The following is a 10,028-nucleotide window of genomic DNA, read 5'->3' as shown; positions in this document are numbered from 1 at the left end:
TAAGCATTTAACACGTATGTATTAACATGCCTGATCTCTTCATTTCAAAGAAGTGTGGCTTTTTTTTTTTTTAAGTACAAATCCCAGCCTGTACAACATAGTGGACTTTGTCTCTACCAGAAATAAAAATTTTAAAAATTAACCATACGTGGTGGCATGCACCTGTAGTCCCAGCTACTCAGGGAGTTGAGGTGGGAGGATCTTGTGAGCCCTGGAGGTTGAGGCTGCAGTGCACCATGATTGCACAACTGCACTCCAGCCTGGGTGACAGAGATTAATTTCTCTCCATTGTTATTGTTGTTGATTTGAGTTGGTGCATTTGTCATTGTTGCCCAGGGATAGCTCTGAAATCTTTAATTTATAGATGGGTTTTGACTGTGAGCAAGTAGACTTGGAGGCCTGACAGTTTCCTGCCAGTAATTCTTGTTTCTGAAGGCATGTCATTGCTGAGTCCTTACACATCCACCCTGCTTTCCAGCAACTGTGGGGATTTTCTTTTTCTAAATTAGCTCAATTACTTCACCTCCTGATACTTGATAAGCAGTTGACCTCTGATTTCATTTAAGTTTGTGAATCTCTGTACAGTGAAATTCTAGGAGAAAAGAGGTAGGTACAGTTAACTGTCAAACGTAAAGAAAGATAAGGCAACCCCCTACTCCTAAACTCTCAGGACAAATTTATTAGTGAAATTGTGGCACATCCTAAAATAACAGGAATTACTTATAAAGTATTTTTCTATTTGCTTCAGACCTTGAGATGTCTTGTCACAGATTTTCTCAGTAAAATTACTTTTTAGAAACACATTTCTCTATGAACAGTGAAGAAGTATTAATTGGGAGACCATCCTATCAAAAACCATCATGGAACTTGGCTATAACTCATACTTATTTCATTTGTTATGGCCAAAATTAAAATAAAATTTAGTAGCCTCTCAAGAATTCTAAAAATGATGAGGTAGAAGAAATGGTAGGTCCCCGACAGAAGTGAGAAATCATCTCATCATTGTCCTTCCCTGGGAATTAGTTCTTTATGACATTGTAGGTTTTTCTGTGAATGATTTGGAAGGCTTTCTAAACATTAGGGTACAACATTGTATTTTCATTGTGATTCCAGCTGTTTTTAATCATTCTGGTATTCTGAAACCTGACCTAAGAAAGTCACCAGAGCATTCACATTGCTTGTTTGGGGGTAATGAGACAGAGACTGGAGGAGTGTTTTTCTTTTCTCTTTGGTTTTTCTGAACTTTCCACATTCCTTCTGGGTGCTTTTATTCTTTTACCTTCTGGATGGTTGGGGGAAAGGCTGAGCACTCCTAACAGATGAAGCATTGTGGGTTTTTCACAGCAAGTTTCATAACTGCAAGTTGATGGAGGCTGGGGTCATTCTGATAGGTCAGGGATTCTTCCCCTGGGGTCCACGGAGTCTGAGGGTCTTCTCGTAGAGAATTCCAAATCTCACTTCCTGGTGATTGTAAACATGAAGTTATGTGTGTGTTTATCTTGAGAGATGTCATGCAGGGGATTCACACCGTGACTCTGGTGCCATTCAAGCTCCTCTCGACTTCCCTGTCACCTTCTGTCTCTCCGCTGCCTCCATGCCTTTCATCTTTCATTGATACCCAATTCAGAGCAGGATAACTCATCCTGCTCTTCAGTAGGAAACCTGGTGTTATTTGGAAACTCCCTTTAAAATAGACAAAAAATATGGTCACTGGGTTTATAAATGAGGCCAAACTGGAAATGGGAACCCAAACTCATAGGGTTGGCTTGAGATTAATTAGGACTGTGCTATCGGTTTTTTCCTCTTTAACAATTTCATATAAAAAGTCAAGATGCCTTTTATTTCTTTGAAGTTTTTTTTAATTTCTTTCTCCCCATTCTCCCTTGGAAAGGGTAATACCAGAGATACAGAGGAAGATCTGGCATTTGGAGGGAGACAGTCCTATGGATGTGGTCGTGTCATCTTGTTTATTTTTATTTGTATTTATTTATGTTTTTTAGAGTCTTTCTCTGTCGCCCAGACTGGAGTGCAGTGGCGCAATCTCAGCTCACTGCAAACTCCTCCTCCCAGGTTCAAGCAATTCTTCTTCCTCAGCCTCCCGAGTAGCTGGGATTACAGGCGTGCCCCACCTTGCCTGGCTAATTTTTGTATTTTCAGTAGAGACAGGGTTTCACCACATTGGCCAGGCTAGCCTCAAACTCCTGACCTCAAGTGATCTAGTGATCTTCCTGTCTGGGACTCCTAAAGTGCTGAGATTACAAGCATGAGCCACCACACCCAGCCAGTTTTTTTTTTTTTTTCCTAATGCTGAAAGTTATTGTAAATACTGAAAAATAGTCAGCTGTGAATGGAAGAAAGTTTACTAGAATTAGTGCCAGTTTGGACACCTAACTAACAGCAACTCTATAAATATAACATAAGTACTGATGAAAGATTGAAGTCGTTCATGAGAAGAAAGGCCAAAAGATCACAGTAGGTGCAACTAAGAAAATGAATCAGCAGCATGTTATTTCTGTTCATTAAAAAACGACTTTAATACCACGATCTGCAATTAAGACTAGGTTATATCATGTTGGAGCAGTGGGAAAATCATCTAACCATGTTCAACATTGATAGAATTGCTGCTAGAATACCAGAATGTCTTGTATTCGGGACACCACGAGGCAGAAATCCACACACCAGCAGTGTCCTTCTCCTTTGGGCCTTGTCTTCTCCACACCTTGCATCTCCATTTTTCCTGGGCCAGGAATTCTCCAGAAGGGGTTCCTGCTCACGTCGTTCACCTTTGGCTCTGTTCTTGTTAAGGCTTGTTCCCATCTGTTGAGTTGCTATTTATCACATTTCAGTCTCTGGCATCAGAGACTTTGAAAAGTCAGAAAGTTCAAAAAAACATGGAAACAGAAGCTGACATCCATGTGAGTCTTGAGGCTTTGAAAACATTTATGATCATAGAAATGGGCTGTCTTAGAAAGTTCAGTTCATTATTTTCACTTTTCCTATAGTTTCCTATGTTTTCCAAGCTTAAAAATAATCTGATGTACTCCGAGATGTGTAATTTCAAGTAGTATGATTTGATCTCGTTTTCCTGAAATTACAACCTTTTTTAAAAGTAGAAAACATTAAGTTTTTATATTTTAAAATATAACGTTATATTATCTTGGAGCCAATTAATTTTTTTTCTTTTTTTTTTGTTTTTTTATCTCTGAGCCAATTAATTTTATAAGGACTATATTTCATTACAATGACATTTAGTAAGAAAATTGTATTGTTATGTAAACTCTATTTCTGTGTGGATTTATCTTCTAATTTATAAGAATAGACATGTCACAAAATGAGGTGTCCTTGTGACTTTATACATTCAACAGATAGGTGTAAGGAGGTTTTTACACAGGCACTGTAGACTCTGGGGTTATAGCAGTCATCAAGAGAGACACTGTCCCTACCCTCTTAGAGCACAAATTCTTGTATGGAAGATAGAAAATAAGAAAATGGGTATGTAATAGAATATTAGGTACTGGTAAATGCAGCAAAGAAAAACACAGCAGTGCATGAAAAGGAGTAGCTGACCACATTATTAAGAATGGGCAGTATTTCATTGTTCAGAAAGTAGCAAAATAAACAAAGGAAAAGGAATAGACAGTATGTATAGATCTCTTATTTTGTAGCAAGCACTGTTGTAAATGCTACACATACTGACTCATTTTATACTCCAACAATGTTAGGAGATAAGCATCCTCATAATAATCTTAGCATGGTCTTATTTACAAGTTCGTTAGGAAGCTAAGATAGAGAAAGTTCAGGAACTTGCCCGTTGGCAGAGCCAGGCAGGACTCATACCCAGGCTGTGTGTCTTCAAGACTGCATTTTTTTTTTTTTAATTTCCAAATCACAGAACAGTCAAATGAATAGTATTATGAACATACACACATCCTTCTCCAAGATTCACCATTTGTTAATACAGTATTTTGCTGCATTTGCTTCCTCTCTTGTAGCCCTTGTCAGTAAGTTGCAGACATGTCCATGAAGTTGCAGTTCATCCTTAAATAGGTATATGTACCTCCTAAGAACAAGGACATTCAACTATATAACATAATACAGTTATTTACCTCACTGAAGAAATGGGAGAGCAATGTAATAGCATTGTCTAATATATTACCTGTGTCCCCAGTTGTCACTCTTAGTCACTGTGTTCCACTGCTTCCATTGTCTTTTTCTCAGTGCTAATACTTACCAGAACTTGAATGTCTGTTAACACTACCAAGGGCCTTCACATTCATATCATTCTTTTTGTTTGTTTCTTTTAATTGAGACAGAATCTCTCTCTGTCACTCAGGCTGGAGTGCAGTGGCGTAATCTTGGCTCACTGCAACCTCTGCCTCCCAGGTTCAAGTGATTCTCCTGCCTCAGCCTCCTAGTGGGATTACAAGCGCCCGCCACCATGCCCAGCTAAATTTTTTTGTGTTATTAGTAGAGACAGATTTCACCATGTTGGCCAGGTTGGTCTCGAACTCCTGACCTCAGATGATCCGCCTGCCTCAGCCTCCCAAGTGCTGGGATTACAGGTGTGAGCCACCCTGCTCAGCCACACATTCATATCATTCTCATAACCATCCCTGATTCAATCCTGATGACACTGTTTTCAGAAGACACTGTTTTCTGGGAATTGTGTTCATTGTTCTTCACCTCAGAACCCCATTCTTCTTCAAGTCAATGTGGATAACCTGAAAGAGGGCCAAAAGCCAGAAGAGTGATGGGATGGCACCTTAGTCAAGGGCAAGTGTGAGATTATTTCTTCAAAGTCTTCCTTGCAATGGAGAGGGCTTGACCAAGCTGACACAGTCCATCCTATAATTTTCAGGGCACCATTTTGCACCATGAGTCAAATATTACACTTTGGATTTTGTTTAATTTTCTTGAACTGCTGACCTCAGGTGATCCACCCACCTCGGCCTCCCAAAGTGCTAGGATTACAGGCATGAGCCACTGCGCCCGGCCGGATTTTGTTTAATTTTCTACCTTGCATGCTAACGCCAAATATCAATACCATGTTTAATCCTAACTCAGAGTGCCTGTTTCTTGGAGTTGGACTTCCATCATGAAGATCACATTCATAGAAGTGTCCTTCCATATTTACCCTTGGCTTTTTGTGGTTTGACACTGTAATTCTGTACACCTGCTTATTGGCCATCACTCATCAATCTGCTTGCTGATCTCTTAGTTGGAGGTGTATTGACCCTTTGTTCTTCAATGTCACCTGGGTCTGGCTCTTGTTCTATAAAATTTCTCCAAAACAAACATCAGTGAACCGAACCACCACCTAATGTAGTATCAGATCATCTTACAGCTAAAACTTTATAAAGATACATTAATATCAACATCATCTATCCCCATCGTCTGGGGCAAGATGTTATATTGTATCCTGTTTTTCCAGAGTTTTCATTCACTGCGAAACATTTGTTAGACTGAAGAAAATGCACTGACCAGCTTTAGCAATAGGGGCTCACACTTGGGAAAGGACCAGCCCGAGAATAACCTCCTGATTTTCTAACAAACGAGGCATGGTCTCCCATTGTTTCCATTTGTATTTTTTTTTTCCATTTGATTAAAAACCTTCCAAAATGGTAAAGTGCCTAAGATTATACCTTTGGAGGACCATCCTTTCTGCAGTAATTTTCTTTTTAAATTTTCCCTTGAGTTGTACTCACTCCTCTCCAAAATGTACTTTGGGAAACGACTCAACTAGAAAGATCCTTTCACCTTTCCTTCAGGTTGTACATTGGGAGCAAGAGCTTCGTTTTTTCAGAAACTTCCTTCCCTCCCTGGAAGAGGGGTTCTTGGTGGCTGCCATGTTGGTTGTTGGTAAGGGAGTTCAGGTGCTGGGGGACACTGATAGAATTTTTTTCTGCCAGCTCTATGGAGGCCTAATTTGCATACCAGAAAATGCTCCCCTTAGAAGTGATTCGGTGATTTTGGTAAATTTGTAGAGTTGTACAGTCACTGCAGGAATCCAGTTTTTAAACATCTGTTACCCCAAGAAATTTCCATGTGTCCATCCATTCACAGTTAATCCTCTAGCCCTTTGGCAACCATCATTCTTTTTGTCTGTATAAATTTCTGTAATCTTTCAACTAAAAATTACGAAAGGGATTTTTTAATCTTTCTGTATTTTACATATAGAATAATTTTACTTATCATACTGTGTTTTTCTTAATGAAGCTGGCCCAGGCAGTGTTAACACATGACCCAGCATGTACAGACTGTGCTCACTGATGGTGACAAAGGAGCAGCTTGGGTCCCATTGTTTGTTCTCTTAAGTCAGAATATTTCTGTTTTGTGTTGACTCTACCATCTTTCTCATTGAACATTAACTAGAGGTAATTCTCGGCCTCATGTGGGTGTCCACGTAAGTTCTATCTTTCAGGAGAAGGAACCTGAAAGCTCTAATGTCTATGAGGCTTGACTACTTCCATAGCAGCTTGAATGATAACTCATTCTTTGTACGTCTACAGGTACAGCTTAAAGAAACCATTGAAGATCTTCCTGGCAAAATGGATACTGAACTAGCAGAATCAGGATCCAATTTTAGTGTGGGACAAAGACAACTGGTGTGCCTTGCCAGGGCAATTCTCAGGAAAAATAAGATATTGATTATTGATGAAGCGACGGCAAATGTGGATCCAAGGTACAAAGCCGAGGTCCATGTCATCATGAGTCCACATTTTTAGTGTGTAAATGGGAACTATGGGATGATTCTGAGAAATATTTCTAAGTGTTCCGTTTGCCCCAGAGCTAGCATTTTAACATGGATGGTTCATTCTGAAAAAACAGAGGAAGAAACCCCAACATGCTTTCCAGTGTCAGTGATACTACTCAATATCCCAGGAGAGCTGAGATCCCTAAATTCCACTCCTGATAGTCAGTTTTAAGCAAGTTGGAGGGAAGATATTTTTCATTGTTTTATGAAAATTAGTAAATTACTACATAGACTTTTTTCTTTTTTTTTGAGATGGCGTCTCTCTCTGTTGCCCAGGCTGGAGTACGGTGGCACGACCTTGGCTCACTGCAACCTCTGCCTCCTGGATAGCTCCCTGGGTAGCTCCTCCAGCCTCAGCCTCCCAAGTAGCTGAGACTACAGGCGTGTGCCACCATTCCCAGCTAATTTTTGTATTTTCAGTAGAGACAGGGTTTCACCATGTTGGTCAGGATGGTCTTGATCTCCTGACCTCGTGATCCGCCCGCCTCGGCCTCCCAAAGTGCTGGGATTATAATCATGAGCCATTGCACCCGGCCTGTGTAGACTTTGTATACTTGTTTTTAAAGAATAAGATTGCCCTAAAACATGTTAACATGATTTTTAAAACCTTGAATATAGATGATCTTTAAAGAAAAAAAACAACTCTATTGTGTAGTAGACCTTTTTAAGTCTTAAGTCTACTTTTTGCGTCTTTACTAAATTAAACTTAACTTCTTTAATTGCAGAACTGATGAGTTAATACAAAAAAAAATCCGGGAGAAGTTTGCCCACTGCACTGTGCTAACCATCGCACACAGATTGAACACCATTATTGACAGCGACAAGATAATGGTGAGTCCTTCACCTGCGGAATTCCAGTTGCTCCCAATTATGTTCACTTTTTCAGTCTATTCCCTCCTTGTAAAACTTGATAGAAACCCCTAGTCGGTTAATTTTCTGTTAATTTTAGCTCTCATTCCCAACAGTAATTCATATGCTTAACTACACCCTCAGTGCTACTAGCAATATATCCATTGTATCTCTTTGCATATGATTGTGTTGAAAGTTTACCATGAAAATATTCCAAATCTAAGATTCAGCTTGTGATGCTAACTTTCATGTTACTGAGTAGTATCAAATAGAAGAACACTGTCACAGTTGTTTCAGCATGCTCGATTCCCTTAATGAGAGATTTACGTTTTCATAGACTGTGAAGGGCTTGTTGGGTAAGGTTGCAGAACTCAGCTGTTGGGATGTTCACAAGATGTGTGTCACAGGGGAAGAGATGGGAAGATCCGTCACAAATTATTTTCAGAGAAGGCCTAGCCAGAAAAACAAATGACTCCAACGGAAAGGATTTAACATAGGAAATTTGTTACATAGGAATTGGAGGGCTTAGAAAATGAAGGGAAACAGTGATAATTTTAGGAAGCAAGGCCAGGAGCGGTGGCTCACACCTGTAATCCCAGCATTTTGGAGGGCCGAGGTGGGCAGATCACTTGAGGTCAGTAGTTCGAGACCAGCCAGGCCAACATGGTGAAAGCCCATCTCTACTAGTAATACAAATATTAGCTGGCTGTAGTGGCAGGCACCTGTAATCCCAACTACTCGGGAGGCTGAGACAGGAGAATCACTTCAACCTGGGAGGCAGAGGGTGCAGTGAGCTGAGATCACACTACTGCACTCCAGCCGGGGCAACAGAGCAAGACTCTATCGCAAAAAAAAAAAAAAAAAAAAAAAAAAAAAAAAAAAAAAAAAATTTTAAGAAGCAGCTGGTACAGATCTTCCAGAAGAGAGGCCCCAAAGAGTTCGTGCTCAGACCTCCAAAGAGGAGCCCCTGGCAGCTGCCAGTCATGTCAGTGAGGGAGCTCCATGAGGCAGGTTCCAGGTATGCTAAGAGGAGGTGGAGCCTGGAGGCCGGGACAGTGCTGGCAGGAGTAGAAGAAATCAGGAAGGAAGACCTTTGCTTGCATCCCACAGTCAGTCTGCATCTAGTGTCCACTACTGACCAGAGCCTCTAAACTGACGGCCCCAGCATCATAGATCAGAGTGTGGGAAGGTAGATCTGGGGCTGGGAGACGAGATAATTAACCAGCATGTCCCTTACACAGCAGACCCATGGCTGCACACATGGCAGTCTCCAACCTTTGGTCTCTGAATTTTTTTTTCTCTTTTTTTTTTGAGACAGAGTTTCACTCTTGTCACTCAGGCTGGAGTGCACCGGTGCCATCTCAGCTCACTGCACCCTTCACCTCCTGGCTTCAAGCAATTCTCCTGCCTCAGCCTCCCAAGTAGCTGGGATTACAGGCATGCGCCACCTAAGTTTTTATATTTTTAGTAGAGATTTTTGTATTTTTAGTAGAGATGGAGTTTCACCATGTTGGTCAGGCTTGTCTGTTTATAACTCCTGACCTGAAGTGTCTACCTGCTTCAGCCTCCCAAAGTGCTGGGATTTCAGGTGTGAGCCACTGCGCCCGGCCTGGCCTCTGAGTATTTGTCTAGTATCTTCCTTCCAGGTTTGATTGTTTCTTTCTTCCTTGGTCAATATTTCCTTCCTTATTTTATTCCTTCCTTCCTTCCCTCCCTTCTTTTTCTCTCTTCCTACTTCCTTGATAACTTGTTTGGAGATTCTGGCAGGAGAGCGCAGCTACTTGGATACCCTTGGCCAAAGACCAGTCCTCCCCTATCGGGGATGATCATCCTCTCAGGCAGATCGCGTAGCTTCCGGAGGGCCGCGCAAGGAGCGGTGAGGGAGGAAGGGGACGCCCACTAGCCAGCCAGGTCAGCCGAATCAACCCTGGCGATCAGCGGGGTGACGGATGTCGCAGCCGGATTGCTCTCACATCCATCTTTTTCTCTCTTTCTACTTCACTTTCTTCTTCTCTCTCTAGCTCTCTACCCCCATCTCTCTCTCTCCTTTTTCTTTGTGTCTTGCTCATTTTTAGTCTTAGCATGTGGCTTTATACAATGATAAGGGAAACATTTTTCAAAGGAAAAACCTTTGGCTGCAAATAAGCCCAAAGGAATTCACATTAATTTCAGGCTAACCCCCAGCCTGTGGCATTAGGCTGATTTTCTTCTATTGTGTGGATCCTAACCGTTGTCACTGTCTGCATCCAGTGATGCTCAGACTGATGACGAAGAAGGAAGTAGATTAACGAAGGCCTGCATAGTGCGTGAGAAGCAACGGATAGACTTGACACCGTGATATTGATGGTCCAAGCTAAAAGATTTGTAAATAATCTGTGATATCCACACTTCTTATGCCCAGTAATGCTGGTGCTGTCTCTTTTGA

The 10,028-nt window shown here is 41.2% G+C and overlaps 1 protein-coding gene across 5 annotated transcripts in view; it reads left to right on the top strand.

The window, feature by feature from the left end:
* The window catches only part of ABCC4 (ATP binding cassette subfamily C member 4), a 280,796-nt gene that overhangs the window by 247,692 nt on the left and 23,076 nt on the right, over nt 1–10,028 (top strand). For all 5 annotated transcript variants that reach the window (XM_032277487.1, XM_032277483.1, XM_032277486.1 and 2 more), the window contains 2 exons: nt 6,510–6,682; nt 7,480–7,585. In XM_032277487.1, the coding sequence (XP_032133378.1) occupies nt 6,510–6,682; nt 7,480–7,585 (279 nt within the window). The remainder of the gene's footprint in view (nt 1–6,509; nt 6,683–7,479; nt 7,586–10,028) is intronic.

Source organism: Sapajus apella, unplaced genomic scaffold, assembly GCF_009761245.1.
Source record: "Sapajus apella isolate SASKATOON/1434 unplaced genomic scaffold, GSC_monkey_1.0 scaffold9, whole genome shotgun sequence".
In the NCBI taxonomy this organism is placed as follows: domain Eukaryota; kingdom Metazoa; phylum Chordata; class Mammalia; order Primates; family Cebidae; genus Sapajus; species Sapajus apella.
This window is presented reverse-complemented; position numbering and strand designations above follow the sequence as displayed.